We start from the raw sequence: 13133 nt of genomic DNA on the forward strand, positions 1-13133 counted from the left end.
AAGATCTTCCTGTCTATAAATCAGTCCAGATTGGAATGCATAGAAAGAACTGTTTGCAGAAAAATGCAAGTAAAGTCTGTGTTGTGTGATTATTTTATTAGGTTTATAATGCTGTTTAGCAAATGTTTTTGTTCATTTAACTTAGTTTAATTATATATTCTGTGTTGTGTGATTATTTTAGTAGGTTTATAATGCGGTTTAGCATTTAAAATCTTCATTTCAAAGCTTTCAAAATAATGTATTAGGTGTTAGTTATGACAATTTTGAGAGGGGCCTGGAACCTAACTCCCTCACTTCCCATTGACTTACATTATAAACTGGGTTTCAATTTACAACCATTCCTTCTGGAACCTAACTCCGGCGTAAACTCAGGGCTACCTGCATCTGTATGTATGTACACATACATAATATATATATATACTGCTCAAAAAAATAAAGGGAACACTAAAATAACACATCCTAGATCTGAATGAATTAAATATTCTAATTAAATACTTTGTTCTTTACATAGTTGAATGTGCTGACAACAAAATCACACAAAAATTAAAAAATGGAAATCAAATTTTTAACCCATGGAGGTCTGGATTTGGAGTCACACTCAAAATTAAAGTGGAAAAACACACTACAGGCGGATCCAACTTTGATGTAATGTCCTTAAAACAAGTCAAAATGAGGCTCAGTAGTGTGTGTGGCCTCCACGTGCCTGTATGACCTCCCTACAAAGCCTGTGCATGCTCCTGATGAGGTGGCGGATGGTCTCCTGAGGGATCTCCTCCCAGACCTGGACTAAAGCATCCACCAACTCCTAGACAGTCTGTGGTGCAACGTGAAGTTGGTGGATGGAGCGAGACATGATGTCCCAGATGTGCTCAATTGGATTCAGGTCTGGGGAACGGGTGGGCCAGTCCATAGCATCAATGCCTTCGTCTTGCAGGAACTGCTGACACACTCCAGCCACATGAGGTCTAGCATTGTCTTGCATTAGGAGGAACCCAGGGCCAACTGCACCAGCATATGGTCTCACAAGGGGTCTGAGGATCTCATCTCGATACCTAATGGCAGTCAGGCTACCTCTGGAGAGCACATGGAGGGCTGTTCGGCCCCTCAAAGAAATGCCACCCCACACCATTACTGACCTACTGCCAAACCGGCCATGCTGGAGGATGTTGCAGGCAGCAGAACGTTTTCCACGGCATCTCCAGACTGTCACGTCTGTCAAATGTGCTCAGTGTGCACCTGCTTTCATCTGTGAAGAGCACAGGGCGCCAGTGGCGAATTTGCCAATCTTGGTGTTCTCTGGCAAATGCCAAACGTCTTGCACGGTGTTGGGCTGTAAGCACAACCCCCACCTGTGGACGTCGGGCCCTCATACCCCCCTCATGGAGTCTGTTTCTGACTGTTTGAGCAGACACATGCACATTTGTGGCCTGCTTGAGGTCATTTTGCAGGCCTCTGGCAGTGCTCCTTCTGTTCCTCCTTGCACAAAGGCAGAGGTAGCGGTCCTGCTGCTGGGTTGTTGCCCTCCTATGGCCTCCTCCACGTCTCCTGATGTACTGGCCTGTCTCCTGGTAGCGCCTCCATGCTCTGGACACTACGCTGACAGACACAGCAATCCTTCTTGCCACAGCTCGCATTGATGTGCCATCCTGGATGAGCTGCACTACCTGAGCCACTTGTGTGGGTTGTAGACTCCGTCTCATGCTACCACTAGAGTGAAAGCACAGCCAGCATTCATAAGTGACCAAAACATCAGCCAGAAAGCATAGGAACTGAGAAGTGGTCTGTGGTCACCACCTGCAGAACTACTCCTTTATTGGGGGTGTCTTGCTAATTGCCTATAATTTCCACCTGTTGTCTATCCCATTTGCACAACAGCATGTGACATTGATTGTCACTCAGTGTTGCTTCCTAAGTGGACAGTTTGATTTCACAGAAGTGTGATTGACTTGGAGTTACATTGTGTTGTTTAAGTGTTCCCTTTATTTTTTTGAGCAGTGTATATATATATATATATATATATATATATATATATATATACACACACACACACACACACACACTATATATATATATACACACATATACATACATACGTATACACACACATATATATACACAATGTATCATTTTTTTATATTACTATCTTTATAGGTTGAACTCGATGGACTTCAACCTCATCTACTATGTTATCTCAAAGTGTTTAATGACCCTTTAATTTTGGAAGTTACAGTCATATTGGTAATCAGAAGAAGACAATATATTTGCCATAAGTTGTGCTCCTTACGCTTACTTATTAATATAATATAAACAGTAGTCAGAAATCACCCTTTACATTTCTGGTAACATCAATAACGGAACACATAGCGGCTACCACTTTAAAACACCATAACAAAAAACACATAGAATATGTTTGGTTTATTCTGTGAAGAGTAAATCTTGACTGCTTAATGACAAATTCATTAAAATACCGTAGTTTCTTTAAAGGGACAGTGTACACCTTAGTCATCTAAATGTCTTACCTTAGATTAAGCTGCAAATAGCATCCTGCACCTTTTCTATATCATGCAGCAGTAACAGTAGGAAAGTTATTTTAAAATTAATATTGTTTCTGGTCACTTTGAAATGACTGCCAAGCTCTGCCCACTGATGACATCACAATCTCTGCTACATATGGCATCAAATCACAAAAGGCTCACTAGTTGAACACAACAGACTGTCAATATTATTCAGCAGAGTGCCTAGATGCAGCCCAGATAATGATGTCATCAGTGGGTGGAGCTTTGCAGCCACTTCAAAAAGTGTCCAGAAACAATATTCATTTTAAAATAACTTTTTTTACTGTTACTGCTGCATGATATAGAAAGGGGTGCAGGAAGAAATTTGCAGCTTAATCTAAGGTAAGACTTTACGATGACTAACGTGTAGACTTTCCCTTTAAAGTGAAGGTAAAGTGCGCTCTATTGCATTAGCTAATTAAACTTGTTACCCTAAATGAACAGTACTTTAATTCATCTTTTTTTTTAATTCTAAGTATAAATCGAGTTATAGCCTTTTATAATTACATATTTTCTATCCGTAAATACAACCTGTCTTTTTTTTTTTTTTTTTTTTTATGGAAGGTCACGTTTTTTCAAGAGCCAATTGACATTCTGGCCGTTAGGCGGCCGTCAACCTACGTCATCCGCCTCCTGGATGATCTGCACATGCGTTTACTTTATTTGTTGGGCTTGTAAGACAGGCACGCTCCCGTTTTGCGCATGCCTATTGCAAACAGTAATAATTTGCCTTAACACGGAGAATGACGCCTGCCCAACGTAAAAACATTGTAGATCACCACATGCGCATTGCTGAGAGTAGCTGAGGTATTCGACGCAATGCGCAATTTATTGGATCCTTGTGAACTCGCTTTGGAGACACGTATAGAGCGGGTGGGACCGCTCTATACGTCACTCTCTCCAAGATAAGAAAATGGATGATGGGAGGAGTTAGGAATATAACGGTAGGGGAATATAAACCTTGATTTTTATATACACTTATAATGCATTGTGGAAAAAAAGGTAGCGATTGCATTTTTTTAACTATGACTAATTCATTAGTGTTTATAGATAGGTAAAACTTTACCTTCACTTTAACTTAATCAGCCAAATACTTACGTTAAAGTCAAGGGCTGTCCATTCAGTACATTTCTGTAATTCAGCACCAAGCTAGGAATGAAACAAATAACCAATTAAATGTTTGCGTAAGTTGACTGTGTCACAATGAAGAGAAAAACAAAACAACTTCTTAAAACAAAACGATTAACCATTATTTTCACAAACTGTATCTAAGTATTCTGAGCACTCAGTGTGTATCTGATGATTATCCCGCACTGAAACTGCAAAACTTAATTCAATCACTGATATTGTATGACTGTGTATCCCATCATGCACTAGCCAACCTAATTCAATCACTGATATTGTATGACTGTGTATCCCATCATGCACTAGCCAACCTAATTCAATCACTGATATTGTATGACTGCGTATCCCATCATGCACTAGCCAACCTAATTCAATCACTAATATTGTATGACTGTGTATCCCATCATGCACTAGCCAACCTAATTCAATCACTAATATTGTATGACTGTGTATCCCATCATGCACTAGCCAACCTAATTCAATCACTAATATTGTATGACTATGTATCCCATCATGCACTAGCCAACCTAATTCAATCACTGATATTGTATGACTGTGTATCCCATCATGCACTAGCCAACCTAATTCAATCACTGATATTGTATGACTGTATCCCATCATGCACTAGCCAACCTAATTCAATCACTGATATTGTATGACTGTGTATCCCATCATGCACTAGCCAACCTAATTCAATCACTGATATTGTATGACTGTGTATCCCATCATGCACTAGCCAACCTAATTCAATTACTGATATTGTATGACTGTATCCCATCATGCACTAGCCAACCTAATTCAATCACTGATATTGTATGACTGTGTATCCCATCATGCACTAGCCAACCTAATTCAATCACTGATATTGTATGACTGTATCCCATCATGCACTAGCCAACCTAATTCAATCACTGATATTGTATGACTGTGTATCCCATCATACACTAGCCAACCTAATTCAATCACTGATATTGTATGACTGCGTATCCCATCATGCACTAGCCAACCTAATTCAATCACTAATATTGTATGACTGTGTATCCCATCATGCACTAGCCAACCTAATTCAATCACTAATATTGTATGACTGTGTATCCCATCATGCACTAGCCAACCTAATTCAATCACTAATATTGTATGACTATGTATCCCATCATGCACTAGCCAACCTAATTCAATCACTGATATTGTATGACTGTGTATCCCATCATGCACTAGCCAACCTAATTCAATCACTAATATTGTATGACTGTGTATCCCATCATGCACTAGCCAACCTAATTCAATCACTGATATTGTATGACTGTGTATCCCATCATGCACTAGCCAACCTAATTCAATCACTGATATTGTATGACTGTGTATCCCATCATGCACTAGCCAACCTAATTCAATCACTGATATTGTATGACTGCGTATCCCATCATGCACTAGCACTGTCTAACCAAACCCTTCTGAGTATTAATTGTTATTAAACCCTTACTCACATTCTTATACATTGATAAAGTAACCTGTCCCATTCAATCACCCACACATGCTGTAACCTGTCCCATTCAATCACCCACACATGCTGTAACCTGTCCCATTCAATCACCCACACATGCTGTAACCTGTCCCATTCAATAGCCCACACATGCTGTAACCTGTCCCATTCAATAGCCCACACATGCTGTAACCTGTCCCATTCAATAGCCCACATAGGCTGTAATCTGTCCCATTTAATCACCCACACATGCTGTAACCTGGCCCATTCAATAGCCCACATAGGCTGTAACCTGTCCCATTCAATTGCCCACACAAGCTGACACCTGTCCCATTCAATCATCCCACACAAGCTGACACCTGTCCCATTCAATCGCCCACACAAGCTGACACCTGTTCCATTCAATCGCCCACACAAGCTGACACCTGTCCCATTCAATCGCCCACACAAGCTGACACCTGTCCCATTCAATCGCCCACACATGCTGTAACCTGTCCCATTCAATCGCCCACACATGCTGTAACCTGTCCCATTCAATCGCCCACACATGCTGTAACCTGTCCCATTCAATCGCCCACACATGCTGTAACCTGTCCCATTCAATCGCCCACACATGCTGTAACCTGTCCCATTCAATCGCCCACACATGCTGTAACCTGTCCCATTCAATCGCCCACACATGCTGTAACCTGTCCCATTAAATCACCCATACAGGATGTAACCTGTCCCATTAAATCGCCCATACATGCTGTAACCTGTCCCATTCAATCGCCCACACATGCTGTAACCTGTCCCATTCAATCGCCCACACATGCTGTAACCTGTCCCATTCAATCGCCCACACATGCTGTAACCTGTCCCATTCAATCGCCCACACATGCTGTAACCTGTCCCATTCAATCGCCCACACATGCTGTAACCTGTCCCATTCAATCGCCCACACATGCTGTAACCTGTCCCATTAAATCGCCCACACATGCTGTAACCTGTCCCATTCAATCGCCCACACATGCTGTAACCTGTCCCATTCAATCGCCCACACATGCTGTAACCTGTCCCATTCAATCGCCCACACATGCTGTAACCTGTCCCATTCAATCGCCCACACATGCTGTAACCTGTCCCATTCAATCGCCCACACATGCTGTAACCTGTCCCATTCAATCACCCATACAGGATGTAACCTGTCCCATTCAATCGCCCACACAGGATGTAACCTGTCCCATTCAATCGCCCACACAGGCTGTAACCTGTCCCATTCAATCGCCCACACAGGCTGTAACCTGTCCCATTCAATCGCCCACACAGGCTGTAACCTGTCCCATTCAATCGCCCACACATGCTGTAACCTGTCCCATTAAATCACCCATACAGGATGTAACCTGTCCCATTAAATCACCCATACAGGATGTAACCTGTCCCATTAAATCACCCATACAGGATGTAACCTGTCCCATTAAATCACCCATACAGGATGTAACCTGTCCCATTAAATCACCCATACAGGCTGTAACCTGTCCCATTAAATCACCCATACAGGCTGTAACCTGTCCCATTCAATCACCCACACATGCTGTAACCTGTCCCATTCAATCACCCACACATGCTGTAACCTGTCCCATTAAATCACCCATACAGGATGTAACCTGTCCCATTAAATCACCCATACAGGATGTAACCTGTCCCATTAAATCACCCATACAGGATGTAACCTGTCCCATTAAATCACCCATACAGGATGTAACCTGTCCCATTAAATCACCCATACAGTCTGTAACCTGGCCCATTCAATCGCCCACACATGCTGTAACCTGGCCCATTCAATCGCCTACACATGCTGTAACCTGGCCCATTCAATAGCCCACACAGGCTGTAACCTGTCCCATTTAATAGCCCACACAGGCTGTAACCTGTCCCATTTAATAGCCCACACAGGCTGTAACCTGTCCCATTCAATAGCCCATACATGCTGTAACCTGGCCCATTCAATCACCCACACATGCTGTAACCTGGCCCATTCAATCACCCACACATGCTGTAACCTGGCCCATTCAATCACCCACACATGCTGTAACCTGTCCCATTCAATCGCCTACACATGCTGTAACCTGGCCCATTCAATCGCCCACACATGCTGTAACCTGGCCCATTCAATCGCCTACACAGGCTGTAATCTGACCCATTCAATCGCCCACACATGCTGTAACCTGGCCCATTCAATAGCCCACACATGCTGTAACCTGGCCCATTCAATAGCCCACACAGGCTGTAACCTGTCCCATTTAATAGCCCACACAGGCTGTAACCTGTCCCATTTAATAGCCCACACAGGCTGAAACTTGTCCCATTCAATAGCCCATACATGCTGTAACCTGGCCCATTCAATCACCCACACATGCTGTAACCTGGCCCATTCAATCACCCACACATGCTGTAACCTGGCCCATTCAATCACCCACACATGCTGTAACCTGGCCCATTCAATCACCCACACATGCTGTAACCTGGCCCATTCAATAGCCCACATAGGCTGTAACCTGTCCCATTTAATCACCCACACAGGCTGTAACCTGTCCCATTCAATCGCCCACACAAGCTGACACCTGTCCCATTCAATCGCCCACACAAGCTGACACCTGTCCCATTCAATCGCCCACACAAGCTGACACCTGTCCCATTCAATCGCCCACACAAGCTGACACCTGTCCCATTCAATCGCCCACACATGCTGACACCTGTCCCATTCAATCGCCCACACAAGCTGACACCTGTCCCATTCAATCGCCCACACAAGCTGACACCTGTCCCATTCAATCGCCCACACAAGCTGACACCTGTCCCATTCAATCGCCCACACAAGCTGACACCTGTCCCATTCAATCGCCCACACAAGCTGACACCTGTCCCATTCAATCACCCACACATGCTGACACCTGTCCCATTCAATCGCCCACACATGCTGTAACCTGTCCCATTCAATCGCCCACACATGCTGTAACCTGTCCCATTCAATCGCCCACACATGCTGTACCCTGTCCCATTCAATCGCCCACACAGGCTGTAACCTGTCCCATTCAATCGCCTACACATGCTGTAACCTGTCCCATTCAATCGCCCATACATGCTGTAACCTGTCCCATTCAATCGCCCATACATGCTGTAACCTGTCCCATTCAATCGCCCATACATGCTGTAACCTGTCCCATTCAATCGCCCACACATGCTGTAACCTGGCCCATTCAATCGCCCATACATGCTGTAACCTGGCCCATTCAATCGCCTACACAGGCTGTAATCTGACCCATTCAATCGCCCACACATGCTGTAACCTGTCCCATTCAATCGCCTACACATGCTGTAACCTGGCCCATTCAATCGCCCACATAGGCTGTAACCTGGCCCATTCAATCGCCCACACATGCTGTAACCTGGCCCATTCAATCACCTACACAGGCTGTAATCTGACCCATTCAATCGCCCACACATGCTGTAACCTGTCCCATTCAATCGCCCACACAGGCTGTAACCTGTCACATTCAGTCGCTCATACATACAGAGTGTATGTAATCTGGCCATTTAATATTTAATCACCTACATATAATATAACTTGTCACATTCTATCACCTGTACAGAGTGTTACCTGGACAATTAAATCACCCACACAGAGTGTTACCTGTCCCATTCAATCGCCCACACAATGTGCTACCTGGCGCAATTATTAGCCCACACAGATGGTTACTTTCAATCACATACACAGAGTGTAATCTGTTCCCATTCAATCAACCAGGTCCATTCGATCACTTGCATGTACTAAGTAGAATAAGCTGATTTTGAGCCCTTGCGGAGCAGTTTCGCAAATGCGAGCCTGCTTTCCAAAATGTAAAAAGTAGCGGTCATCAGGTCACAGGAGTGAAGGGGGCGACATTACACACTCAATTAAATGTGTAATGGTGGACCGCGAAGCCATGCGGACAGGTTCTCAAAGTGTCACTGGGCTCAATGGCTCTCTCATATGAAACATGACCAATAAATCCATTCACACGTGTAACGGCCTATACTAGAGCTGCAACTAATGATTATTTCCATTATCGCTTAATTGGCCGATTATTTCTTCGATTATTCGGATAAAAAACTACCAATACCATTTTTTTCAATATTTAAAATCCACAGTGTTACAAAATATAAACTACAAACAAAAAAAATTTACATTAACACAACTGCTTGTTCAATTTTTAAGCAGCCGAGCACAGCACATTTTTATAATAAAGCAAAACAAAACCATGAACTATTTAAAAAGATGTAGAACTAGAAGACCGAAGACTGTTTATAACATTCTGTTATTCACTCTTTCAGAAGTTTTGCATTGAAATGCAAAAATGTCAACAGATCCACATAATGCTGGCTCTCTTTTTGCAAGCTATTTTGTTTGCAGCAGATAAAAGGCGCTCAAGATGGTGTTGAGGTGCCCGAGATGCATAAGTAGGGTTTTGCCAATTTCACAAAGGTGGGCTATTTATCTTTGTTAGCTCTTCACCAATGCAAGGGGCCTCTTAAAGCAAGCCTGGACATAATTTCTAGCTTGACTGTTGATGTCCTCCTCAGGCTGTCCCTCTTTATTGTCTTCTTCACTGCTGCCACCTAGCTGTTCTCACTGGTCTCCAGCACACTGTGTTATTTATGTAGATCACCGTGTGACAGTGAGAAAACACAGCAGACGGCCAAACCATGTGAGTTGGCAGCTCAGTGATTTAATATACCCAATCCAAATGATGGCTCCTATTATTTCTGGGTTGCACAGGTGATCTAACCCAGAGTAGTAGTAAGGTGAAAAAGAAACTTGCACTATCCGGAAAAAGTGAAAAGTAAACGTCTGTAGATGTCCTTTAGGCTAAGGACATTATCGTAAAACACAATTCCATGTGCAGGAGCTCATCGGAGTGAAGCAGCTGGTGCCTTGCGCAGAGCGACTAATCGAATGAGGTTGACCACTATTTTCATAATTGAATTTTAATGATTATATTGATTAGTTGTTGCAGCTCTAACCTATTCAGTCGTTCACATTATGTAATCGGACTGTGTTCTGAGTAATGAAATAAACAAAATGTAACCAACTCTGCTCTTATTCATTGTGTAACTGGGCTTTATTGCAATCATCATTTACATTTTGTAACCAACGCCAGGCTCACTGAGTAAATGGTCACTGTGTAACTGCAAATGATTGTGATACCTTTAAATGAACCAAGAAAATCAAGGTATTTTTATTCCATAAGCTTTCACGACCTCGCAGGTCTCTTCTTCAGACGAACATCTACATCTGAAGAAGAGACTTTCAAGGTCTTGAAAGCTTATGGAATTTTGATTTAAAATTTGATTTTGTTGGTCCATTGAAATGTATCACAATCTACTAAAGGAACGTTTTGTGAGACCAATAAGGCAACAACCCTTTTTCTGTGTGACTGCAACAAACTGCCCATACTGTATAATTTTCACTCAAATTGTGTAACTGCACCTTAACTACTCACTTATGGAGCCAAACTCCTTACGTACTAAGCAACTGTGCCCCAGATCCACACTCACATGTAACTGGGCATCACCCTTATTGGTGTGTGATCACCTAATTCATATCCATCACTCACGTGGCGTTTGTGCTATCGCATTGGGAGCCTGTGAGAGTCACATCACTATTGTTGAAGGTTTTATCTGTCAGATTTATTTCTGTGTTATTCACAGAAACAGTGACATTCTTGGCCCAGAACAGGATGCAGGGAGTATTTCCGGTGCCGTTAAACATCACAGGAGGGTACGTGGGTGAGGTCTGAGATGAAGCGAGTAACTGGCGCCTAATATCACCCACAGCAAATGCAGACTCTCTGATTACCTAGACAGAAGAGAAATAAAGAGATATAGATTAATTATAAGTGACAAACAGTGATCATGTTAGCTATTTTGTTAGAGCATTTAGTTATATCACTAGCGACACCGCAAAGTTATATGTTTAACCCACGCAGAGGGGTTAAACACAGTTAAAGTACCACTTGGAACTTAGCTAGGCAACTAGCGCTGCTGATTGGATCAATGTCAGTTTAAACTTGGGAGCAGCAGTGCTCTGTGGGTTCGAAAAAGTACTTTACACCTTTTAAAAGGGAGCTTAAACACACAGTGGCAGACTGAAACCAACGAGGACTCCTGAGCAAAATTAGGGAAGGGCCCCCCACTGTTTCACCCACCCTAACTCTTATGGCCCACCAAGACCCACAACCTCAAGGGCCAGAGAGAGGGCCCCCAGAGCAACAGACCCCTACAGGATCCCCCACTTACTAGAGCCAGACGCCACACTCCAGGGTCCCCAGAGCAACAGGTCCTTCATCCAGGCAAGAACAACAAATTGCCTATCCAGTCGACAGCAACAGATCCACCATCCAGGCACACTGCCCCAACTCAAGCACTAGGGACGTCACACCACCCACACTTAGCTGTTTAGATGCGGATAGCTTCTGATCATCTGCAGCCCAACCCCAGTTGACAACCATAAACTCAGTTGTCAGTGCTGTAGCTGCGCTAGCTAATGTTTAAACGGGGGAAGAGAAGGGCAGCAGGCACTCACTATGTAGGTATTTACTGTGTGTGTGGTCCCATACTTGCTGTCACCCACTCACAACCACTGGCCCAGCTCGGCTGTCACCATGTGACTGTGAGAGAAGGCCGCCCACCAAAAGCGTTGGACATGCCACTGGCAGGCCCCCTTACATGCCGGGCCCTCCATCCAGGTACTATATGCCCAACCTCTCAGTCCACCTCTGTAAACATACAGCTTTGCAGAATCACTAGTGATAAAATGACATGCTCTAACTAATTATTTCTAATTCTATCACTACAATGGCTCTTTAACTACATTATATAGCAATTATTTACCTAAATCTTAAAAGGGACAGTCTACTCCAAAATGGTTATTGTTTATTGCCTTCACTACCCATTCCCCAGCTTTGCACAACCAGCCCTGCAGGCTGCCTTTATCTCAGTCCAGTTTATGAGCTTTTCACAGCCAGACAGTGCTAGTTAATGTGTACCATATAGATAGCATTGTGATCACTCCTATGGAGTTACAAATGAGACCACACTGATTGGATAAAATGCAAGTCGTAAACAGCCCTGAGATAAGGGGGCAGTATGCAGAGGCTTAGATACAAGATAATCACAGAGGTAAAAAGTGTATTAATATAACTGTGTTGGTTATGTAAAACTGGGGAATGGGCAATAAAGGAATTATGTATCTTTTTAAACAATCACACTTTTGGAGAAGACCCCTTTAAGCTTTATTTATAAGCTTCTTAGAATATACACTACTCTAGCAAGCTTGTAGATAAATGCAAAGAACATTCTGATGCCTCAAAAAAATATATATATGTTACGTTGCAACATTTTATATAGTCAAACAATGTTTCTGGCTATTCTGGCTAGATCAGCCCAATAAAGGATGACATAGGTTTACAGTGTAAGTGACACTTATCTCATGAACTAGCAAACCCCACTAGTCTTACGTTCTCTTATAGGGACAGCCTATACCTTGGTCATGTTAAAGTATTTCCTTAGATTAAGCTGCAAATAGCCTCCTGCATCTTTTCTATATCATGCAGCAGGAACAGTAAAAAGTTATTTTAAAAGGAATATTTTTTCTGCCCACTTTGAAATGGCTGCCAAGCTCCACCCACTGATGAATCACAACCTGGGCTGCATATGGCGGCCAATCACAAAAGACTCAGTAGTAGGATTCAACAGACTGCAAAGGCTATTCAGCAGAGTGCCTAGTTGAAGCCCAGATCGTGATTTCATCAGCGGGTGGAGCTTGGCAGCCATTTCAAAGTGAAACCACAATGTCCATCCATACCACATCCATATGTAAGCAGTGAATACTCAAAGTGGTTTAATGGCTTCTAGGACCTACCTGTGAGGATGTGAATGCAGTCAGTAGT

General features: G+C 43.2%; 1 protein-coding gene across 1 annotated transcript in view; it reads right to left on the minus strand.

Annotated features, from left to right (window-relative positions):
• Positions 1 to 13133, minus strand: part of ATP6AP1 (ATPase H+ transporting accessory protein 1) — a 101148-nt gene that overhangs the window by 31251 nt on the left and 56764 nt on the right. The window contains exons 7-8 of the mRNA XM_053695777.1: positions 10800 to 11041; positions 3654 to 3704 (exon numbers count right to left, since the gene is read on the minus strand). Of these exons, the coding sequence (XP_053551752.1) occupies positions 3654 to 3704; positions 10800 to 11041 (293 nt within the window). The remainder of the gene's footprint in view (positions 1 to 3653; positions 3705 to 10799; positions 11042 to 13133) is intronic.

Source organism: Bombina bombina, chromosome 12 (genome assembly GCF_027579735.1).
Source record: "Bombina bombina isolate aBomBom1 chromosome 12, aBomBom1.pri, whole genome shotgun sequence".
NCBI lineage: Eukaryota > Metazoa > Chordata > Amphibia > Anura > Bombinatoridae > Bombina > Bombina bombina.